The following is a 24,917-nucleotide window of genomic DNA, read 5'->3' as shown; positions in this document are numbered from 1 at the left end:
ATTCGGTCGCCATGACAATGTATCTACATCGTCGGGCCCGGCTTGGTTTCAACAGACCAATGAAGTCTAACCTCCATCTTTCGAACAACTCTTGAGCATTCGACGGGTTGAGTGGCATAAAATCCATCTTTAACGGTCGTCTAGCCCGTTGACATGTATCACAACTTGTCACCCATTCTCTAGCGTCATTATGCACTGTCGGCCACCATAAGCTTGCTAGTAAGACTTTCCTTGCCATTGTGTCCGGTCCCATGTGTCCTCCTGCGACCCCTTCATGTGCTTCTCTCAGGACTCCTGGGATTTCCTCTTCCAAGACGCATCGTCGTAGGATCTGGTCAGGTCCCATCTTGTAGAGAAGGCCATTTATAAGTTGGAACGTTCTGCTTCTTAGTAGAAGTTTTCGTCTTTCGCCTGACGACATTTCCTTAAGAAATTTTGAAGTTGACAAGTATTCACCCACACTCGTGTACTAGGCAGGAAGGACGGCAATGCGGAAGAGATGGGCGTCCAGAAAATCCTCGTTAACACCTTCGGCCGGCTCTCCAGATTTGATCCGTGATAGCTGGTCGGCGATGACATGGCTCTTGCCAGGTCTGACAATGATGTTGAATGTAAATTCTTGTAACAGCAACAGCCATCGGCTAATCTGCCCCTGGATGATTTGCTTGTTCACCAGGTACATCAACGCCTAGTGATCCACATAAAATGTGAATGGTGTCGCCAATAGGTAATGTCAGAATTTCTAGACGGAGTATACCATCCCGAGGGCTTCTCTCTCCGTCGTGCTTTTATTCTTCTCTATTTTGACAAGAGTCAGCTTGCAAAATACACTGGGTGGTCCAGCCCGTGGCTGGCAACCTGCGCCTGTGTGGCCCCTATGGCAAAGTTGGATGTGTCAACATGTACATGGAACTCTTTGTCCCAGTCTGGATATGTCAGGATTGGCGTACCTACCAACCGTGACTTTAACTCCTGGAAAGCCTCTTCTCCCCGTCCCCCAGATGTACGGCTCCCCCCTTTGTGTCAGCATATCAAGTGGGTATGATACTTGGGCAAAGTTCTTAATAAACCGCCTATAATACCCAATGTGTCCAAGAAATGACTTGATGCCAGTGACATCGTCGAGTGCCTCCATCTCGACAATGACCCGTACCTTGTCAGGGTCAATCTTCAGTCCGGCCTTGCAGATGATGTGCCCTAGTAACTTGCCTTGAGGCACCATAAATCTGCATTTCTTGGGATTTAGGGCGAGGCGGGCTTGTCGACATCTTTCCATGCATTCGCCAAGTGCGGCGAGATGTGCCTCTTTCGTGCTGTAAATGGACTAGTCGTCCAAGAATGCTTTGAAGTTTCCTATGGACATTTTGTCGAAAATATGGAGGATTATCCGTTGGAAGGTAGCTGGCGCATTGCACAACCCGAATGGCATTTGGTTGTATGCATAGATGCCATCTTCTACAACAAAGGTGGTCTTCAATTTGTCCTCCTTTGCAATGGAAATTTGATTATATCCAGAGAATCCATCCATAAATGAATAAATTTCATGGCCCGCTACTTCCTCGAGGATGGTGTCTGTGAATGGTATGGGAAATGGATCTTTAATTGTGACAGCATTCAAACACCTGAAGTCTACATAGATTCTTATCTGATCGGCCTCCTTTTTTCAAGGATATCACAATGGGTGATATCCATTTGCTGGTTTGGGCCTTGAAGATGATTCCTGCTTTGAGCATGCGGTCAATTTCGTCATTTACCCTAGCGGCATAATTTTTGTTCATCCTGTATGACCGCTTCCGTATAGGCACGGCTCCGGGAACTAGAGGGATCTGGTGTACACAAAGTTCTTGTGGTACCCCTTTGAGGTCTTTATACATCCAGGCGAACACATCCTTGTACTCTATGAAAATTTTGAACGTCGCCATCTTCAAGACGGATTCCAGTCGTCGCCGACTAGAATATTTTTTTGTTTTGAAGTTTCTCCAAGGTTTGTAATTTTAATTGCGGATTCTTCGTACCTTATGGGCTTACTCTTGTCGAACTGGTGCGCTGGTGCGTCATTCACAGGGGCATCCCCTTCCTTTTATTGTCCGTACTCTGGCGGGAACTCGTTCTCGTCAGGTTCTTCTTCGATCTCCAGCACATTGCACCCGTACAATAATTCATAGTCTTCCATTTGCCAATGGAAGAGCCCTCTCAAAGAATCTGTCTCGTCCTCAGAACAGGCTTGAATTCCTAAGATGCCTTCGTCATCTGGTTCCTTGCAATCCTTCCCTTCGTTCGTACCGTCATCCCCGTCGGACTCTGACTCTGATGCCAACTCTTCACTGACTAGTTGGGTTTTGAGGTCAATGATATATCTTCTGCTGGCCTTTTCCATGGACAAGGTGTTCTTTTTCCAATTGTGGTTTGCTTTTGTTGCCACCAGCCAGCCTCTGCCAAGGATGGCATCATATCCCTTCTTCAATGGGATGACCACAAAGTTCAAGACGAACGACTGTGTTCCGATCGTTACTGGCTGCGCCATGAGTGTGCCAAGCGGCTTGATGCCATGTTGGTCTGCTCCCAATAAATTAAAGGTGGACGGCCAGAGAGTAGGTTTGCCCAATTTTTTCCATGTTTCCTCTGGCAAGACATTTACTCCCGACCTGCCGTCGACAATGGTGTCGGTCAAGATGGTGCCCAGTATACCCATTTCCACCACTGCTAGGTGTCTACCATTGTTGATCGTTAGGGCTAATGGGTTTGCTGCCGTCTCGCCAAGGTTGTCCCTTCCATGCGTTGGTTGGCCGACTGGTGTTATCAGTACGGATTGCAGAAGTGCCGTCCGCAAGTGTGGCATACTTTCTAGGAGATCTTTCATTTTGACAGGTATCTCGACCTATAGCAGTTGGTTTATAATATTTGTTTCTGCTTCAGAGCGAGAAGTACCTGCAAGCTCGTGTGCGTCCTTGTTCGTTGACATCTCCTTCTCCAGTTCCGCTCGTGCCTCCAGTGCCTTTCGTTTTTCCGTACGAGGATTTGGGTAAGTGGCCACTTTCGTCTTGGATCTTTTTATGGCGAGCACATCCTCCGTTTCTACATTCAACAAATTCACTCCAGATTTCAGACAGTTGCCATCGTCATGGACCCCCGGACCGCACCACTTGCAAAGTTTTTGTGGCACTTCCTCCGCCGTATAGTCCCTGGCAAAATGCCCCCATTGGTTGCAAGCCCGACATTGTATCATCGGCCACCCTTTAGTGTTGTATTGGATTCGGCTTCTATTATTAGCATTATTATCATTGCCTCTTCCTCCTCGCCTGTTGTTCCAATAGCCGCCAGACGATGCGTTGTTGATCGCAGGCTGGGACGTGCCGGCTGGCGCAGACGGTTCCGTAAAGAGAACCTGTTGGTTACGGGTCCTCATATTGTACGGACACTCTTTGGTAAGGTGTCCGACAATCTGACAAATATCACAAAATGCTTTCTTCGGACAAGACCCCTTGGTGTGTCCATCGCTGCGGCAGTTCGTGCACCATAAATCCCCTTCGTTGGCTTTGCTTGTGCTTCCTTTGGTCGCCTTCATCTCTCTCATCATTCGCTCCATATCTTTCTGGAGAGCCCGTACCTTCCGATTAGACTCGTCATCACTGCTACTGCTTTTGTCAGAAGAGGAATCATCGTCTGACGAGGATTTATTTTTCTTTTTCTTGGACGTTTTCTGCTCGCTTTCTAAATCCATTGCCCTATTATAGGCGTCGATATATGAAGAGGGAGGTACGATCTTCATTTTCCGTCTAAGAGACGTCTTCAGACCTTCCACGAACCACCGTTTTTTCAGTCTGTCTGCAGGCTGGTTCTCCATTTTTCCTAGCAGCTCTTTGAGCCGCCGGCTGTAGGTTCGAACCGTCTCGTTCTTCCTCTGTTTCGTGCGATAAATTTCGGCTACGATCTCATTATCGTCTCTTAGGAGACGAAACTCCGCTTGAAATTCCTTCTTCAAGTCAAGCCATGTGCTAATTGTAGCCTTCTCCATATCGGAGAACCAGTTGATGGCCATGCCCCTTAGGGTTGCGGGAAACTGTGTTACCCACTCGTCCTAATCGGTAACACCATTCGCTCCCCAAATTGTTTCACAATTGTGACAGTGGCGAACAGGGTCTTCTTTCTCGTCCCCATGGAACTTTGGAAGTTTTTGTTTTTGCGCCATGCCTTGTCTTTTTACTACTGGTGGCTGCTATCCTACTCCGGATGGGTTAGATCCTGTAAGAGATGCTTGACCGCCATGCCCCGGTGTCCCTTCGACACTCCTGGCAGCCGCGGTGTCTTCTCCCTCCCTTGCCTGCTCCCCACTCCCTGGAGTTTTCCTAGCCTCTGGTGTGTGTGACAAGTCCCTCAAGTCCCTCAATTGAGTTTTAGTACACTCTATCGTGTGGCGGGTTTCCACAAGTAACTCCTCCCGACTCCGTGGGTGGCTGTCGGCCTTATCGTCCCTTTCGGAGTGTTCCTCCTCCTTTCGCTTATACCTCCATCGCCTTTCCGCTTGCTGTTCAAGGATCAAGGCACATTGGGCTACTGCACATTCATCTATATACTCTTGCTTATTTTTGTCTTATTCAATGTATTGGGCATTAATTCCTGTATGGCTTTATATATAACGACGACATATAAAAGTAGAACACTTTTATTCATTCATCCTGTGGGATACAAGTCTATGTCAACAATATGACATAATTATTACAATGAGTGTTCTTTATTCTGCCTCGTACAGCTCAAGGTTCAAGTGTCCCGTCGCATGCCATCCTGTTGCACTTCCCAACGACGGTTGTTTTCTTCATACTGTAGGAGGATCTGTTGGCATCGTTCTTCGCAAGCAATTTCCTCCAGGCGAGCCCGCTGTGCGAGTGAAGCCTGTGCGAGCAATCGGGGGAGGTGGTTCATCAACTGATTCACCGCAGAGCTAACTTCCAGTGCGGTCCACACGACACTTGTTGGAACTTCCGCCTTTGTGGCCTCTCTTCGGATGCAGGTTTCGATGGCCACCTGAAGCAAGATTGAAAATTCCCTCGTTGTAGTATCTTCTCCGTCGTAGAGCTCTGTTCGTGCGTTGTCCGCCCCAGGGTTAATCTCGCTCGCGGGTAGGCCCATCGTGTCCGTACGCCATCTGCTCCTTTTCCTGAGTCTGTCTAGGCAACGACGCCAAATGTTTTGCCAATAAAGTGTAATTCAATGCATTGCAGAAATAATAGACATGACAAAATACAACATGACAGAATATAAAGAAACTCAGATCTTCATTGATTCATAATAATGTCAGTACAATGACGATGACCATACTAACCTTGTCTCCATGACCAAGGACTCGCTAATATATAAAGGTGAACGGTCAGTTACCCGGTGTCAACTGTCGACAACCGACGGGTTAACTGCCGTCATTAACTCTAATTACATTAAATGTCTTATTGCTTAATTACCCGACAACACCTAGTTAGCTGAAATGGTTTTCAAATACATTTCAAGCATACTTATTAACTCCAGCTATATAGAAGCTTGATTTGGTATTGAAATCTACAAATTGGTAATGTTGAACTAGGACGCCACACTCTTGAAACACCTCCAAAGGTTATGAAATGAAGAAGATCGGTGGTGCAGGCCTGAACACCTCCAAAAAGCCACAAAAACCTTCCCAAAACCCTATCAGCCTCCTCATCTAGTTGTCTTGTACCTCTTAGGGTCGTGTTGCGACAACTTTTTATGTTTAGAAATTCTTTTTTTTTTTTGCTTTTTTCCTTTTTTCACTTTTTTTATTTTTGGCACTTTGGGGCCAATCCAAGAAGTAGCTTTTTGCTTTTTTGAAAGTAGATTTATGGTTTGGTCCAATAGGTTATGGCTATTAGAATATTTAATTATATTTTAGTCACCTATATTTAGTTCCTTGTTTAATGGTCATTTAGCTTTTAAGCTTTATTTAGCATTTAGCTTTATTTTAATTAGTTAATTAGCTTTTAAGCTTTATTTAGCGTTTAGCTTTTTAGTAGTTCAGTTTAAACGACTTGTTCTTAATTTAGAACGTCGTCCTTGTAATCTCTTTATATATGCTTGTAGAATAGATTATTCAATTATTGAATCGTTCATTCAATTTATTTTTCATGGTATCAGAGCGGGTCGATGGGATTCTTTAAAGTTTGGCGAATTTTTTAATAAAAATTCATGGCCTTCTTTCTGGAATATTTTCCAGATTTTTTTAATTGTTTTTTATAAAAAACGATTTTCCTTTTTTTAAGGCTTTTTGAGGGTTTCAAGGGTTTCTGGATCGTGGGTGAAAGATTGAAAATTTTCCTAGGGTTTTTGCAATTTTCGACTAGGGTTTTGACCCTTCAGTTCAAGTCAAAATTTTATTTTGGTTGCAGATTCTTGGTGGGTTTTTCGAGACCTCAACTAGGTTGTCGTCAGATTTTTTTGGGTGCATTGTTTTCCATGCCTCGAATTTTGAGCCATTGGATTTGCATTTTGATTTCAGATTCTTGGTGGGTTTTTTGAGAGCTTTTCTGGGTTGGTCTTAGATTTTGTGGGTGCCTCGTTTTCCGTGCCTCAAATTTTGTGCTAACGAATTTGCCTTGGAATTTAAAAACAGTTAGCGATTTCTGCTAATTCTGTGGACGTCGGGAATTTTGGTGTTTTCTAGGCATTTATGTTGTACATCCGACCTAGTGTTTCTGCCCCTATTTGTTTTTGTGTTTTTTTTTTCAAAAAAAAAATCATCTATATTTTTCTGTATTTTTTAACTAAAAAAATAAGAGGTATTTTTATTTTATTTTCTGCAAATTATTATTTTTTTCTGATATTTTGCAAGAAAAATTTCAGGTTTTAAGTTTGCAGAAAATTTTAATTTCTAGGTTTCTTCCAAACCTCGAAATTTGCACCTTGGAATTCATGCCAGAATCCTCCTCCAAGGTTTCAGATATTTTTGTGCAGTTGCTTCTATTCTGATTTTTGAATTAGATTTTTTTGTCTCATGCTTTCACTAGGTTGACCTCGTTGAACCTCCATTTTTGTGATGGCATTTTTGACCAACATCATGTTGGAACACAGTCAAAAGTTCAACAATTGCCACAACACCTAGAAACAGTGCGTGTTCATGATATCTGAATATCGTTACCTTTATCAGATTGATTTAGGGTAGACCTTGTCTTACAGGTCCCAGGGTTTTCACATTTTTTTTCTCCAAAATTGTTCGAAGGGTTTAAATTTTTTTCCTTAAAAATTATTATCTGTCATCTGCAAAGCTTGCGTGGGTTTTCTGATTTGTCGCCATAAAAAATCATGGGAGGGTTTTGCTTGATTTTTTTTTCAAAAATCAGGGTTTTACCATGCAATGTCTGGTATTTTACCGCGTGATGTTGTCTAGTGTTTTCCCGCATGATGTTTGATGTTTTACCGCGTGATGTTCGGTGTCTTACCACGTAGTGTTTTGGGTCTTGCCATGCGAAGTTTCAGGGTTTTGTTCAATTTTTTCCACAAAATCGTTTCAAGGGTTTTTACCATTTTTTTCCACAAAAATGATGATTTGTATCTTCAGTTTTGGAGGGTTCGCCGATTTTTCCTCAAAATCATGGTTTTAGGTTTCAGTTTGGTTACCCAACGTCAGGTTGGATGGATTTTGGTATTCTTGGTCATTAACACTTTTCAGATCTAAGGAGGGTTTCAACTGTAGCAGAGTGTTCTTTTCATTTGTGATCAAAAGACCTGCAGTGTCTTCTGTACGGTAGTTAGTAGATAGAACGACCATTAAGGGAGGGTATTAGAATATTTAATTATATTTAAGTCACCTATATTTAGTTCCTTGTTTAATGGTCATTTAGCTTTTTAGTTAATCATCTTTTAAGCTTTATTTAGCATTTAGCTTTTTTTTTATTAGTTAATTAGCTTTTAAGCTTTATTTAACGTTTAGCTTTTTATTAGTTCACTTTAAATGACTTGTTCTTAATTTAGAACGTCATCCTTGTAATCTCTTTATATATGCTTGTATATTTTTGAATAGATTATCCGATTATTGAATCATTCTTTCAATTTATTTTTCAATGGCATCAGTGCCCATGTCTTCAGAATCGAAAATTGTGCCTCCAAGTATAAAAAGCAGGGTAAAATCTCGAGGCTAGGGTTTAGTTCCAGATGTTCCAGATGAGCGACATGGCAGAACAAACAAGAACATGGTAGATTAAACTTGAAAATGGCAGAGATGGTCAAGGAATTCAAGAAGCATGTCACATAGACCTATGTGCAAACCTTTATTAAGACCGCCCTAGCCTGGGAGTTGGCATTGCCCAACAAACATCAAAGTCCGCCATGGAAAAGCATCTATCAAATTCGTCTAATGATAAGCATGGCTGGAAGACTACCAACGTCCGCCCAAGGAGGAATGGTCAATGTCTTGGAAGCATTAACTCCTCCCAAAGCATGTCCAAACATCAACCAAGTCTGCCCAATGCATGGCACATGAAGCATGAAGTCCACCTAGCAGCTGGAAAGAATGTCCAAACAAGGGGTAAAGTCTGCCCATCAGCCAGAAAGGTTATGGCAAGACAAACACCAAGTCTGCCTAGCATATGGGATGGATGGCACAACGCTTTTAAACACCGCCCTAGCCCAAAGTCTGCCATGTCCAAAGGAGCATAAAGTCTGCCCAAGGCATTAAGGGAATGCCACAAAGAAGACTAAACTCCACCATGCCTAAGACAAGGCAAACTCCGACCTCTAGCATAGAAGGAGGCAATGTCTAAACATGAAGTCAAGTCCGCGTTGGCAAGTAAAGATCAAAGTCTGCCTTGGCTTAAGACTCCAAGTCCCCCCATGATGAGAAGAAGCAATGTGCCAAGAGAGCTTGAAGTCCGCCTAGCAGTTAAGAGGTAGATTGCAAAGGTAGCACAAAGTCCGCCCTAGTGGAGTATGTCCTAAAGACCATGGAGTCCACCCTTCTAAGGAACATGTCCAAACTCTCTTCAACTCTGCCTTGTCCAAGATATGAGTAAAGTTCACCAAGGATTGCATGGAAGAATGTCCAAACATAAGAGAAGTCCGCCTTGGGCACGGTGAACACCAAGTCCGCCTAGATGGGAAGGTTGAATGGCCAAGCCAAGAGTAAAGTCCGACCTAGGGGAGATGTCTAAAATTCTAAATACTTAGCAAGTTCACTAGAGAAAGATGGTTAACATAAGGTGGTGTCTACCAAAGTAAAAGGCAATGATCAAAGGAGGTATGGTGTGAAAAATAAGGAGTTTGCCTAGGCAAAATTGGCAAATGATAGGTCTAAATCACCAAAACATGGGAAAGTGTTTCAAATACATGGATAAATTCACCATAGATAAAGGTTTGGAAGAGGTTGGAAAAATAAATTCCAACACTTAGAATATTTTAAGTTTTTTTTCCAACACTTAGAAAGATTTTCAAAAAAAAAATCCAATATTGTGGAAATTGAGAGAATCATCTAGGAGCTTCCATGCCAAATCGCCTTGGATGAAGAATAAAACTGTCCATTTTGAAGGAGATAAAACAAGGCCAAGTTGGATGAACCTTAAGGAGAAAACATTAAAAAAAAAATCACTTAAAGCTTCTAAAATCGAACTTCCCAATTCTATATCAACTCAACTTGTCACTTCAAAATTCATTATTAAGTTCAAAGGTTGAAGCTCGATTGCAGAGGGTGAAAGATAGGGTTTGAAAGTGAATTCTGGAAGATAAAGATAAATTTCTGAGCTGAGAAATTTCTTAGTGTTGGAAGAAAGAAACAAGGTGCTTTTTTTGAGTTTAAGACAGATTTTTCAGAATTAAAGACAAAGTTTCATCAAAATCAGTCAAAAAAAACTCCAGAGGTTCAAGAAATTCATATGTTTGACTGTTTTCTTCTATCTAAACCATTTATTTCTCGAAATTTACTAAGTACTTGACCAATTTCATCCATTTTCAGTTTGATTTTTTGTAGAATTTTAGCTTTTTAACAAGCTGGAAGAGAAATTTCTGAGATAAAATGTCCAAAATCAGAATTAAAATCGTTGATTTTCTTGAAAAATAATGTTAAATTTTCATGTGTTTCACAGGTTAATGACTACCAAGGGAGCACCTTCGAGAAAAGCACAGATGAAGTTCGCCAGTAAGGGGTTACAGCCATAACTGAAAATCATTTCCAAATGGAAAAATGTTACAGACACCAACCTCGGGCACGCTGATTTCAAAGAATTCAGGAAGAGAATGTATGGGCTAGATGGATTTTTGCCAACACCCATTGCTTGCCAGATGATGAAAAATGGCATCGTCCAAGCAGCTGGATTTCCACCAGCCATGGAGTGTGTTGATGATGGTCGAATATGCTATTCACTACAACACACAAGAAAGAGAGATCATTGCCCCTGATGGAAGAGGTTTAGCTCATCTTGGAGAGTTAGCCATTCAGGAAACGTTTGGGATACCAAACTACAACAGGACCTCATATAAAACCAAAGAAGACACCCAAAAACTTTATGATGACCAGCCAAACCTTTGTGCAACAAATATCAACAAGTCATGGTTAGAAAAGCCGAGGGCTTCCCTCAAGAAAGTGCTAAAGAAGCTATTGTGCACAGACTTTAGAGAAGAATATGGTGAGATCATACTACTACTGAACAAAGTAATGGGCAACCTTCAGGGTGCACCATTCGAAACATGTATGTATTACTTCATCGATGAGATCACCTCATGAGTCAAATAGTTCAACTAGTCCTGAATGATCAGTGATAATCGAGATGAACAATTGAAGAACTTAGAAAGGACAAAATCATTTTACGTGAGCTCCTACATTGTCTACTTGTTGGCCATAAATTACAGGTACACAGGATTGATTTGCAAAGGTGTAGTAGGCAATGGTGAAAATGAGTTCAAGTCCTATGATTGTTAGCCACAGTTGCAGCTTAGTGAAAAGACCCACTTCAAGTGGGTAAATGATGCATTCCTGATGTATATCACAAGGACACTACAAGGAGGAACTCATCAAAGGCTTTCTCATGAAGCCAAGAGTTTGATTAGAAGGTATGGATCTTGGTTTATCCAATTTCCAGAATTCACATACATAAGAGTTCAAGGTTTTATTGGTTGTCCTTACCGACTTCCGATCTATCCTACCAATAGAATGGTCTTGCTTGAGGTCCTTAGACAGTTGGAGACATATCAGGGCTTCCAGAGAGCCAAGCAAAATGCAACTATTTCCTTCCCATTCTTCATCAAAAATATGTTGGAGTCTTGTCCAACAGCACAAGCAGTTGAGAGTGCCAGGCTTGAGATGCAATGGTACCTTTTCACATTCTACCGGTCTAGAGCTGATTATAACCCTCACAATAATATTGGGACAGTAAATGGAGAAAGGTACAGACATAGAGTAGATCTCGAAGATTTTTGGGCAAATGCTGTTGATGAGTTTGGCATCAAAAAAAGACTATGGTCCAGGCTACTAGTAAGCTTGATCACAACTATTGAACTTTTTCATGTGCCTGATCAGTTGGAAGATGATGGAGAATACACTCAACCTCACTTTGATGAAAACACACCTCTTCCTCTTGTGAGATGGTCTGAACCAAAGCATGCAAATTTGGCTACCTTAATGTGGCCATTGGCCAAGTATTCTAAGTGGTGGGTCAATTAGCAGGGTCATGGGCTAAGACGAAAGAATGTAACCTTCACTTATAATCTGATGGGTGAAATAGAAGCATATTCTTCAAATGCTGAAGCATCTCAAAATGTCAAAGGACAAAGGGCAAGACAATTATAAATGAAGGACCTGTTGAGAAGAAGCAAAGGCAGGAGCCATCTCGTTCTGTCGTATCTGGGAATAGAAACAATGTATTAACTATTGATGAATCATTGGTTGAGATAAAAATTCCTTCTCCGGTCCATGGGGAAAATGTGGAGTCAATTCAACAAGAAGATGAAAAGGCTCTGTCTCCTATAGGCACAAAAATATTGGAGTCAGATAATGAGATGGATATTCTGGGCGACGAATTTTAGGAGGGAATGATTTCCGCTCTTCGAGGAGGCCAGAATATGCCATGTGAAGAGAATGATCAAGAGGAGGAAGGCATTGAGCAACCTACGGTCTCTGATTGGCTGAAAGAAAGACTGAAAGTAAAAGTACCATTGGAAGTTCAGGAAGAAGAAGATGACACGGCCAATTTCCTGGCCACATTAGGAGAGGTTGGTGCAAAGAAGACTGCCAGGAAATTTTCCACAATCCAAAGAGATGAAGCAGCAACCGTACAGTCCAAATTGCTGTACCAAAAGTAGACAAGTCAAAAGAAGATATAACCCATCAGGAGTATGAAATTACCACTTTTGACTTGGGACCTACTAGAAAGGGTCAGGAGGTAGAAGAGTTAGACAATTCAATTGCTTAAATGAAAGCCAAAATAGACAAAGAAGTAAGAAAGAAAAGAGAATATAAGAAGGAAATTGAGCATCTAAAGGAATACATTCAGCACCTGACCAAGCCACTTAACCAAGGCGATGCAACAATCCCTATACTTCTGAATCCTTCACAAGGAGCAACTGAAAATCTTGAGGAAGAAAAGGTGACAGCCAGAGAAACCAAATAGTGGATGGCTAGCAAAAGAGAAGAAGCAGGCACGTTCATGGATAAATTGATGGTGACATATGGACAAACCTCCTTCTTACTCTCCCGAATTGCAAAAAAGTCAGAAGCATGGGCCGCCCTCCAAGATATTCAGGACAGAGTTATCTCGTGCCTTAGTATTGAAAGGCATGCATAAGCAAGAGCTGATTGATAAGGAGATAATTGCAGCAGGGGCTGCCTATAATTGTAATGCATGGCATTGGGCATTAGTTGCACGCGGTGAAGTCCTGGAGAGGGTAAAGGCTGAAAGTGTTAAAGTCTGAGGAGCAGATTAAAGAAATACAAAACAAAATTCTCCTTGTAACTGCTAATTTGCTTGAAAAAGAAACCATTCAGGAAAGTGATATGTGGCTGGAAAATCTCAAGCTCAAAACTTGGGAGATTTTCTTCACCGTCATAGGACCAGTCCTGGAGAAGAATTTGACCAAGGCATCGGAATTCTGATCCATCTGAGATGCCTTCCAAAAACAGGAGTTGGAGTTGGAAATTGCTTTTGCCGCTTGTGCAGACGACTTGGATGGATGGGAATACAAAATCAATATGCTGCCACATGTCACCATGGAGGTGGTCAACACAATCGTGTCCAGGTTCATTAAACACATTGCCAATCAGCAAGATAAGGATGTGCCTTCCTAGGAAATGGCTATTCACGCCACTTGTCTAGCATGCATTGATTTCTAATGTTATATTGGGAAACTCCATCTAGGGTTGTGTTGTCTTAATCTCAGTTGTTGATCTTAGATCAATCTCGACCTTTAATTTGTTTTCAGAAACTCTATATAAACTCTCATTCTCTCATTTCATTGTTGTTGGGGAGAGATTTATGAAATTGTTGCTTAGAGCTACTTGAATAATAAAAAGTTCATTTGCAGACTTGTTTTGAAGTCTTATTGTTATTAAGTGGTTGCATGGTTGCAAACTTTCTTCAACAATAGAATAGTTTTGCGTAGAATAAATTTGCTTTCAAAGTTGTTAGATGAATGAAGGATTTGATAGTTTAGATTGGTGAAACTCTTGCTCATACTTTCTTTGGATGGATGATTTTCGTTCAATGTATAAAGTTAGCCTGAGCTTGTGATGTGGATGCTTAACTTCTACTTTGAGTAAATATTGTTCGATTGATGGTATTGTGTATAAGTATGAAAATCTTGAGCATAACCTTAGAAAATTGCACCCACTTTGTGTAGTTGTCCAAGTGTGGCGAAACAAAGTGTCGTTATTGGTTTCATCTAGTCTTTACTGTCTCTTGAGTTCATAAGAGTAGCTTAGAACTTCTAAACGTTCATCCTTTTTATCGTTTTTTGAACTCCAAAATCTGAAAATCCAAAAACAAAAACAAAAAAAAGAAGAGAGCATTTATTGCTATATTCGTCTAAGTCCCAACTTGTGAATGATATTAGTCGAGTGTAAGTCCCCTTTGTATCTCAGCATACATAACCAAGGAAGCTATCCAACATAAAGTCGCTCGTTCGCACATATAGACCTTGGAGTCGCCTTGTGGTCTTTCTCGCAATCTTGGCACAAGTAGTGATTTTGTTTAGGAGAGGATAGAGTATCCTTGGATATTTTAGTCTAATGTTCGGTGAATGATAAAACGTACACCAACAGGTCATACGACCAGCAAGAATAGAGTACAACTTGCTCAAAAAGACCTCAATAATCTGCAATAAACTCAATGCCCTCCCTCAATCTGCCTTTGTAAACAATCTTTGATAATATGTAGCTTTGAAACTAAAGAAGACTAAATCAAATCACCAATAAAGCTCCAATGTGATTCCTTAATTCAAACCACTAGAATCCTCTAGATTGGATCTCTCACCAACGTGGAAGATGTTCCTTGCGAGGGATTTCATCCTCACAAAGCCATTCGATGAACAAGTTTAACCAACAAAGAAGATTTCCAAAATATCCATAATCTAGCATGAGAAATGAGCTCATCAATCTCACTTTTATATCTTCCCAAGAAACCACACCCTCTTTTTTCTTTTGCCTTTTTTAATTTAATTTAAAATCACTTTTACCTCCCCAAAGTGGCACCTAATTTAAAAAAGGTCCCATTCTTAAATTTAAACACTTTACTTTAATATTGGGCACCCATATAGTCTTTATTAAATATATTAAAATAACAATAAAGTTAAATCTTTAATTTAACTTTATAACTTAATAACTAGTTGTTATTTAATTTAAAAGCACTAGACTATATCAAATACTGAAATATCAACATTAATTGCATCCAGCGACTATGCTAAAAATAGCACTGCTGACAACTGATTTAGTCGGTGCCCAAAACTAACTTATTAAGAATAGTGTGGGAAAACCATCCAAATCCACTCCGAAAAAGGGCATTGCGAACATCTCAACTATTTGAGCTCATAGAAACACCTGTTTCTACTAGAACAAACTATCATCATGAGTTCCCTAACCCAATTTATTAGCCTATGGTAACCAACTAAGTAGGCAAATAGTCCATCAACTGAAGTGCTTAGGAAAGGGACATTACAAGTAACAAGGATGCTCCCAATGTGTGCCTAGGATATGATAAGTGACAGACATGACTAAAATGAGCTCCTCCATGTTGTGGAGATCATTTAGGTGGTAAAGATGAGGAAAATAGACACCTAGGATGTTAATAGGTGACATGGACACCTCAAAAAAGTGCATGAGACAATTTGATAAGGCTTTCAAGTGACAAAGGAGGAATGTAGGTGCACATTATGTATGTTACATGTATGACTGAAACACGTCTTGTACTGTTAGGTCAAAATTAAATGGAAAATATGAGGAAAAAAGCCCCCCCCTAGAAGGTAATAATAGAGTCTAAAGAACTGAACCATGGGGATGTGTTCCTTCTCAAAATCTCCATGTTGCTAGGATGAGGATATTTATGTGATGCGGGGACTCGAGAAAAATGTTCTCCTACTGCACCGCCATTGCCACGGGGATGTTGGTGAGATGCTGTGGATGCCTAGGAGTTTCTCATGGCCCCTAGTTAGAAACTTCAACTAACAACCAAAAAAAAGGGTAATAAAATTATGAAAATGAGATTTAGTAATGAAGGTTTGTGAGGTTTTGGAGGCCTTATTTGTGCCCGTTGGGGACTCTTCTCTAGACCCCCTACAAGGGGCATTGCCCTTTGACCCCACTGGGGGCTCTACCCCTTGATCCCCTTGGGGGCTTTGCTCTGAATCTCCACAAGGGGCACTGCCCTTGACCCCAAACCTCCACCCATGATTGTTATTGGTAATGCAATCATTGTCATGTTTTTTATGTTTATTGGTTTAAACTTCACTTAGTATGCTCAAACTTCATTTGCGATTCTTATACTTATTTTGTGTTTGGTCCCAAAGTTCCAAAACTTTGCCCACAGTTGTTAATTTTCAAATCTCAATGCAATCATTGTCATATTTTCAATGTTTATTAGTTCAAACTTTACATAGTATGACAATTTTGCATTACAATTCTTACACTTATTGCTTAAACATCTTTTTATAACTAATTTTTCAAGTACTATATCTATTTGCACCACACCACTGTCCCCATCCCCAAACTTAGGCCTTTGGTCACCCATCACCAAAACCCATCCCCCTGTCAAAAAAGTCTCTGGAACTATGGTCTAAAGTGACAATAATGAGTGGTAAATATGCCTAGAAGGTAATGGTATGTTTTAACTTTTAAGTGACAAGTATAATCTAAAATTGTGTCTACTGGTGGATTTGTATGATTTTAGTGACAGTAGCAACTCATATGGGTTCTTATCTCTTATAAACTAACATTTGAGTGACAGAAACGACCAAAACAAGTCCTTGTAGGTCTTTTGAGTGGCAGATATGACAGAATAGTGCACCTCTTCAGTCTGGGACTAGTTTTGAGTGAAGAGTGTACCTAAAATAGGTGTCTAGGTGTTCACTGTCAGGTTAAGTGGCATAATTGACAAAAATAGGTACCTATATATATGTGCGTCTTTAAGTGGTTCAAATAAACAACTGGAAATTGATTATGATCAGTTTTTCGTCATTTTCTGTAAAATTCACTAATTAGAGCCACTGCCTAAACCATGTACCTATTGGCTTTCTTCCTCATGTCTACAATTTCATAGATGATGTTCTTATGCATGATTTAAATTACCACAACGGGCACGATACTCTTTTCTAAAATGACAATTTCTACTGCATTTCAATGTTACCATTCAAACTAATTGCCCATACCAAATCTTTTAAATTGCACTGATACAGAAGGATCACGAATGTGATTTATCAATTTTAATTCTAAATCTTTTCAATCCAGAAACTTAAGATAATCCCAAATATGTACTACTTAATAAATAGTACATTATAGGACTCTAGTGACTGAGCTACATTTTAAAAGAATGATTAAGGAGTCAAAAGTAGAATGATGATGATCTATTAACCTAATCTACTGACTTGTGTTGCCTTGTAATTTGTATTAGTTCCATTTGAATTTTTTATTATTGTAACGACTCACAAATATTTATTTGGACACAGGAATGTTTACATATTATGAAGATACACGGAATTTTTGGTTTAATCCCAACTCTATGGAATCGGATCATGAATTTTGGCTGGCAAGTTCTTGATGTTTCAGTTTCTTAATAAGTTAATTTCTAGTGTGCAGTAACTTTTAACAAAACTAAAAATGAGTCATATTGACACTTTTGATTGCACTTTTCAGATTGGAGCAATCTTAGGATTGGCTATATACAATGGTGTCATCTTGGATGTGCATTTCCCCACAGTGAGTTAATTGCATGCCAACAGTTAATGCTACTATTATATATTGTTCGGGTGTTGCCTAAATAAAGATAGCAAATTGATAGTATGTCTTCTGAACTAAGTGCATTATATGGTTTCAAATGCTAAAATCATCATGTATAATGATGAGTTAACTTCTTCCAATGTATAAATTCTGAAGATTTTTAAGTCCATTGGAATTAAAGAGACTGTTGGTGTGTCATTTTATAGTTTCACAAGACTGCATTTAATGTGCACAATCTATGTTAATAGACACATTCAGTAATTTTGCATCTCGTAAAACAAGTAAGGCTTCATTGTATATGTAGGCTTCTAGTCACTGGCTAAGAAGAAATAACACTGAACATACGTCAAGACATTCTAAAGCTTGTATATGGGATATGACTTTCAATGTTCGTTTAACATATTAACATCTGCCATTGCCCCCACCACGGCCCAATGGAACTTATGTGCAGATCTGTATAACCTTTGAATAAGATCACTTGAGGAAAGGATCACCTTATTCAATGTAATCAATGCATTAAAATACATGGTTCAAACAATGGGCAAAACTCTCGGCTTGCGCAATTGATCCTTGGAAACCACAGTGTCATGAACGAGAATTATTAGCCAAACCTTAGTAAATGACCAGTCAAGTACTCTAAGATTGAAAGCCTAAGGAGCATTCGAAATTGAGGTTTCCTAAATTTATACAGATTCAGAATTTATCATCTCCTATCTAATATCTAGTTGTTCAACAATATTCAAAGGAGATCTACGCCAATTGTTCCCCAAGTGCAAGTCATGCCTTCTAATAGGATTTTAGTGGCTAAATATAGTCCCTATATAGTGACTCTTTTAAAAAGAGCACTCGATATTTATAATGAAAATAATACCAAGAGGATCATGTTTGTAGTTTTCCTGGAGGAATGGATTCTTGGATATCTCCCTCCTTCCCTGTAATTCTTGATGTTCTGGTCAATTTCCATGTTGGTCTCCTTGTTCACAAAGATTTCAAAAGGACAGGCTGTGGAGGTTATTAAATATTTTGTGGATGACAGAACTGCTAGCTTCATCAAGCCTTGTCTGATATCTACTTTAGTTACAATTGGACCGGGTTACCAACATTCTTTGCACAAAGACCATGAGGGTGTCTAACAAAGAGCATGCATTGATAGGGAAAGATCCTTCCAAATTTATTAGAAGGATTTAGTTGAAATGTTGACACAATAAAAGCCTTTTAGAATGCAAGGAGGAATTCAAAACCTAGATGAGGTATGGATGATTAATATCACTTGTTGCAGTCTTTCCTTACATTTTAGGGGATCCACAATAAGGTTGCAAAGATTTTTAGAAGGAAAACTATTAGGAAATATTTTCTCTTCTTGTGAATGCAATTAAGATGTTGCTTAAGGTTGCTAAAGACTTAGAGATTAATTTAGAGATTAATTTAGACACACATACATTATATATATCTTGATTCTTCATGATAACTGTTGTGACATATTCACACATCAGCCATTGCAAATGGGGACCTGTTGTGACCTATTTCACACATCACGCCATTGCAAATGGGGACCCCGTAGTAATTTGCTTTCTAGGGTTTTGGTCTTAGCTTTGCAATTTCTTAAGTCTTTTCCTTGAGAGTTTAAGTTTAGGGTTTTTGAGAAGTCATCTGGAGTCAAGTAGAGAGTTCATGCTTAGAATAGTGTTTGAACGTTGTCAAAGTACTTAGAAGGTCCAAAGGACGAGGATCACAATTGCTTTGAGTCATTTCTCACAACTTTCTATTTTTAGGAATATTTGCTTTTTTGCTTTTTTTTCTAAATTTAGAAAGTTTTGTTTTTGGCACTTTTGGGGCCAATTTAGGAAGCAACATTTTTGGCTTGTTTTTTGCTTTTTTGAAAGTAGGATTATTGTTTTGTTCCTCGAGTCATATGATTAGTACCCATGTGTTCAGAATTGGAAAATCATGTCTCCAAGTGTAAAAGCAAGGTGAAAACCCTAATCTAGGGTTTTGTTCTAGATGATCCCAGTATGAACATGGCAGATCAGATATAAACATGGCAGTTTGAATGAGGATGTTCGAAAGAAAAGTGTCATGAAGATGAAAATTTGTCCAAGGAGAAGACATGGCAAAGGGAAGACCAAGTCCGCCCAGCCAAGACAGGGAATGACAAGACCTTCATCAAGTCCGCCCAAGCACATAAAAGGATGGCAAAGGTTAAACAAACTCCTACCTGCAATTAAGGTTAAACCAGCAGCAAGACACTTGTCAAGTTCAACCTAAGCAAGGTTTGGCATAGCAAGGAAAGGTTAAAGTCCGCCTAAACATGTTGGCTAGACTTCCTCAAAGTCCATCCATGGCAAGGGAACCTTCAATTCCACCCAAAGCATGAAGGACATGGCCAAACATATGCCAAGTCCACTTTGGCAAGGGAGCCTCCAAGTCCGCCCTGAACTAGTGCATGGCATGAAGACCTCAAAACTTCGCCCAGGGAGATAGAGGATAAAAGCAAAAGAAAAAAGATGGTCTAAAATATTCCTAAAATCCACCAAGAGGTTGGCAAACTACGTCTTGGGCATGAAAAAGATTATTCTAACCCTCTTGAAGTCTGCCTAAGGGGGAAGATGGAGATGTCAATGAAAAGGTTAAGTCAGCAGCTAAAAACATGTCTAAACATGATACCAAGTCCGCCCTGTGGAGAAGCTCCAACACAAAGCAAAGTCCGCTAGGTTTGAAAGCATGGCATGAAGAGATGTCAAGTTTGCTATTCACAAGCAAAGATGTCCAAACATGTGTGAACTTTGCCCTAGCATGTGAAGATGGCCACATAAAGTACTCCAAGTCCGCCCTCTTCTCAACATGGCCAATGAACCTTCAAGTCTGACCAAGGCACATGTAAAGATGGTTTGCTAAGTCCAAGATCCACCAAAGGAGTTGAGATGAACATCGCAAGAACAAGAGCCAAGTCCGGCCAAGGACAAGGAAGATTGAAACTCAAGTGTCTAAACTCTGCCCAAGTGCATGGCACAAACATAGACAAAGTCTGCCAATGAGGAGAGGAGGTTGGCAAAGACAAGGTTGAAAGAAGATTGCCCAAACATAAGTAAAGTCCGCCTTGTCCAACATGGTGCCAAGTCCACCCCAAGCAATGTCTAGACACTAGCCAAGTTCGCTTATGGCATTCAGTTTTAGACATAAAGATGATAAAGTTTGCCAAGAAAGATAGCACATAGACCTTCAAAGTTTGCCTAAGCATAAATGGAATATGTAAAAATGCCTAAACAAGATGAAAATTTTGCCCATGATTCGAAGATTAGACATGAAGATGATGAACTTGCCATGACGAAGAAAGAAAATTGGTTAGAGGAAAAATAAATTTGACGAAGTAGCACATGAAATCAAGGGTCAATCAAACGAATTGGTTGGAAAAATTAAACTTGACACAAAATATTTTTAAATATTTTCCAACACAGAATTATTTTCGAAAAGAAAATGTTTTCATACTTAGAATTATTTTCAAGAAAATAGAATTTGAGAGAAAGATCTAGAAGATTCTTTTCTTTTTTAAGCTAAGGATGGATTCTTGAGAGAAAATAAAACTTTCCATTTTGGAAATATTTAAAACATTAAAACGCAAAAAAATAATAAAAATAAAAAAAAACAAAAAACATGGAGCTCCTAAAATTAAAACTCTTAACTTTATATATTTTCAACCAGTCACTTTCAAATTCATTATCATGTTGGAAGATTGGAGTGCAATTGAGAAGAAGTTTTCTCTCTCTCAGATTTTGTGGAAAATTGATTTTGTTTTGAGAAATAAAATTTTTGAAGTGTTGGAAGGAAGAAAGAACAAGGTGCTTGTTTGCTGGTACAACTGGTAAATTAAATATAGAAAATAATAATGTACATGACAATGCATACCAGACACGGTAGTAAAATATATCTTTATTCGCACATGCAATTATTACAGAGAAGAAGACCAGAGATGGTCAGCCAAGGATTACAACAGAGCCGACAATACAGTACTACCTTCCTTGGTGGTACACAATATATTTAAAGAACCCGACGGTTGCTGAGAGGTACACAACCGTCAACCAACCGACACATAACTACCGAGAGTGACAACCACTTAATATAATTAATTAATACAATGTTGGGTACCAAAATTATCAAAGATAACCATATGCATTTTATGCCAACTACAGTGCTTTTTCTGAGTTTAAGACAAAATTTTCAGAATTAAAGATAAATATTCATCAAAATCAGTCAGAAAATCCCGGAGGTTCAAGAAATTCATATTCTTGACTGATTTCTTCTCTCTAAACCACTCATTTCATGAAATTTGCTAAGTACTTGGCCAAATTCTTCCCTTTTAGTCGGATTTTTCACAAATATTTAGCTTTTTGACAGGCTGAAAGTGAAATTTTCAAGTAAAAGGGTCTTAAATTAGAGTTAAAATCTTCAAGTTTTCTTGAAAATAAAATTAAGTTTTCATGTGTTTTGTAGGTTAAAGACCACCAAAGGAGTTCCTTCCAGGAAAGCTCAAGATGAAGTTCACCAGCGGGATTGCAGCCATAATCAAAGATCAAATCCAAGTGGAAGAATGTCACAGATACTAACCTTGGGCATGTGGATTTTGAAGACTTCAAAAAGAGAATATATGGCCATGATGGATACCTGCCAACACCCATTGCTCGCCGGACGATGAGGAATGGCATCGTCCAAGCAGTTGGATTTGCACCAGCTAAAGAATGTGTTGAGCTAATGGTTGAATGTGCTATGCACTATGATGCACAGGAAAGAGTGATCATTGTACCTGATAGAAGGGTATTAGCTAATCTTTCAGAGTTAGCCATTCAAGAAGTGTTTGGAATACCAAACTACAATAAAACCTCATATAAAACTAAAGAAGATACCCAAAAGATCTATGATGACTAGTCTGAACTTTGTGCGGCAAATATCATTAAGTCATGGTTGGAAAAGACAAGACATTCCTGAAAGGAAATGCGAAAGAAGCTGTTATGCCCATACTTCAAAGAGGAATATGGTGACATTATCCTATTGCTGAATAGAGTAATGGGCAGCCCTCAGGGTGCGCCATTTGAAACATGGATGTACTACTTCATTGATGAAATCACCTCGAGAGTCAAGATGTTCAATTGGTCCCGCATAATCAGTAACAATCTTCATGAACAATTGACAAATTTAGAAAGGACAAAGCCAATTTACATGAGCTCTTACATTGTCTACCTGTTGGCCAGAAATTATAGATATTCCAGATTGAGTTGCAGAGGCATAGTTGGCAATGGTGAAAATGAATTTAAGTCTTATGACTGTTACCCGCAGTTGTAGCTTAGTGAGAAGAGTCATTTCAAGCGAGTAAATGATGCATTCTTGATGTATATCACAAGGACACTACAAGGGGGAACTCATCAAAGGCTATCTCCTGAAGCTAAGATTTTAATTAGCAAATATGGATCTTGGTTTATCCAGTTTCCGAAATTTACATACATGAGAATTCAAGGTTTTGTCGATCGTCCTTACTGACTTTCAATCTATCCCACCAATAGGATGGTCTTACTAGAAGTTCTCAGACAACTGGCTTCAAAAGAATAAGGTAGAAGGCAACTATTTCCTTCCCATTCTTTATTGGAAATATGTTGGAGTCATGTCTAACAACACATGTAGCTAAAAGTGCTAGGCTGGAGATGCAATGGTATCCCTTCACATTCTACTAGTCCAAAGCTAACTATGATCCTCACAGCAATATTGGGACAGTAAATGGATCGAGATGCAAGCATAGAGTGGACTTAGAAGATTTTTGGGCAGATGTTGCAGATGAATTTGACATCAGGAAGAGACTATGGTCTAGACTACCAGTAAGCTTGATCAAAATAACTAAACTTTTCAGTGTGCCTGATCAGTTGGAAGATAATGTAGAATACACTCAGCCACGCTTTGTCGAAAATACACCTCTTTTGCTTGTCAGATAGTCAGAACCTAAACGTGCAGACTTGGCTACTTTGATGCGGCCAATTGTGAGGTATTCGCGTTGGTGGGTCAATCGACAAATTCATGGACTAAGATGGATAAATTTGACCTTGACTTATGACTTGATGGGTGAAGCAGAAGAATGTTCTTCAACTGTATAAGCATCTCAAAGTGCCAGACCGATTGAAAGTGCTAAAAAGAAAGTAGGAAGCTCTTTAAGAACAAAAGGGAAGACAATTGTAAATGAAGGACCTGCTTAGAAGAAACAAAGGATAGAACCATCTCATTCTGCCGCATCAAGGAACATAATCGATACATTGGCTATTGATAAGTCATTGGCAAATATGGAGATTCTCTACCTAGTTCATGGAGGAAATGTAGAGTCAGTCCATCAAGAAGATGAAGAGCCACCGTCTCCTACAAGCACACAAATATTGGAGTTAGATAATGAAATGGATATTCTAGGCAATGAATCTTAGGAGGGAATGATTTCCACTCTTCGAGGAGGCCAAAATATGCCATGTGAAGAGAATGATCAGGAAGTGGAAGGCACTGAACAACCTACAATTCCTGATTGGCTGAAAGAAAGATTGAAAGTAAAGACACAAGCAATAGAAGATCAAGAAGAAGATGATATGGCCGACTTCTTGGCTAGACTAGAACAGGTTGCCGTAAAGAAGCCAGCCAAAAGGTTTTCCACCATCCAAAGAGATGAAGCCGACTGTCGTATGGTGCAGATTGTTGTGCCAAAAGTAGACAAGGCAAAAGAAGATATTGCTCCTCATGAATATGCAATCACTACAATCAATTTGGGACCAACTACTAAGAGTCAGGAAGTTGAAGATTTGAATAATTTAGTCGCTTCCATGAATGCAAGACTGGACAAAGTAGGAAAGAAAAGGGAATACAAAAGAGAAGTTGAGTGCCTGAGGCAATACATTCAACACTTGACTAAGCCGCTCAATCAAGCCAATCCAGAAGTCCCTCCACTTTTAAATTCTCAAGAGACAGTCAGATATTCTAAGGAAGAAGCAGTTACGGCCGGAGAAACCAAAGAATGGATGGCAAATGGAAAAAAAGAAGCAGTAACATTTGCGGACAAATTGAGATTGACATGGGCAAACTTCCTTCCTGCTCTCTAGAATTGCAAGTATGGCGGAAGCATGGACTGATCTCCAAGACATTAAAGACAGGATTATCCCATGCCTTAGAGTATTGAAGGGCATGCATAAACAAGAACTGGTTAACAAAGCGATAATTGCAGCAGGGGCTGCCTATGATTTTAATGATTGGCATTGGACATTAGTTGCATGCAGTGAAGTTTTGGAGAAGGTAAAGGCAGTTTTTGCTAAGGCCGAGGAGCAGATAAAAGAGATTTGGGATAAGATCTTCCTTATAGATGCAGATGTGCTCGAGAAAGAAACAATTAGAGAAAATGATATATAGTTGGAAAGCCTCAAGCTCAGAATTCATGAGATTTTCTTCCCCATCATAGGACCTGTCCTGAAACAGAATTTGGCTAAGGCATCAAAATTCTTGT

The 24,917-nt window shown here is 39.6% G+C and overlaps 1 protein-coding gene across 5 annotated transcripts in view; it reads left to right on the top strand.

Moving 5' to 3' along the window:
* Nucleotides 1-24,917, top strand: part of LOC131066540 (uncharacterized) — a 275,016-nt gene that overhangs the window by 201,670 nt on the left and 48,429 nt on the right. For all 5 annotated transcript variants that reach the window (XM_058001323.2, XM_058001322.2, XM_058001321.2 and 2 more), the window contains 2 exons: nt 17,134-17,213; nt 17,321-17,383. In XM_058001323.2, coding sequence (XP_057857306.1) covers nt 17,134-17,213; nt 17,321-17,383 — 143 coding nt within the window. The remainder of the gene's footprint in view (nt 1-17,133; nt 17,214-17,320; nt 17,384-24,917) is intronic.

This window comes from Cryptomeria japonica, chromosome 3 (assembly GCF_030272615.1).
Source record: "Cryptomeria japonica chromosome 3, Sugi_1.0, whole genome shotgun sequence".
In the NCBI taxonomy this organism is placed as follows: Eukaryota; Viridiplantae; Streptophyta; class Pinopsida; order Cupressales; family Cupressaceae; genus Cryptomeria; species Cryptomeria japonica.
The sequence above is the reverse complement of the archived record's forward strand: the minus strand, read 5'-3'. Positions and strand labels throughout refer to the sequence as shown.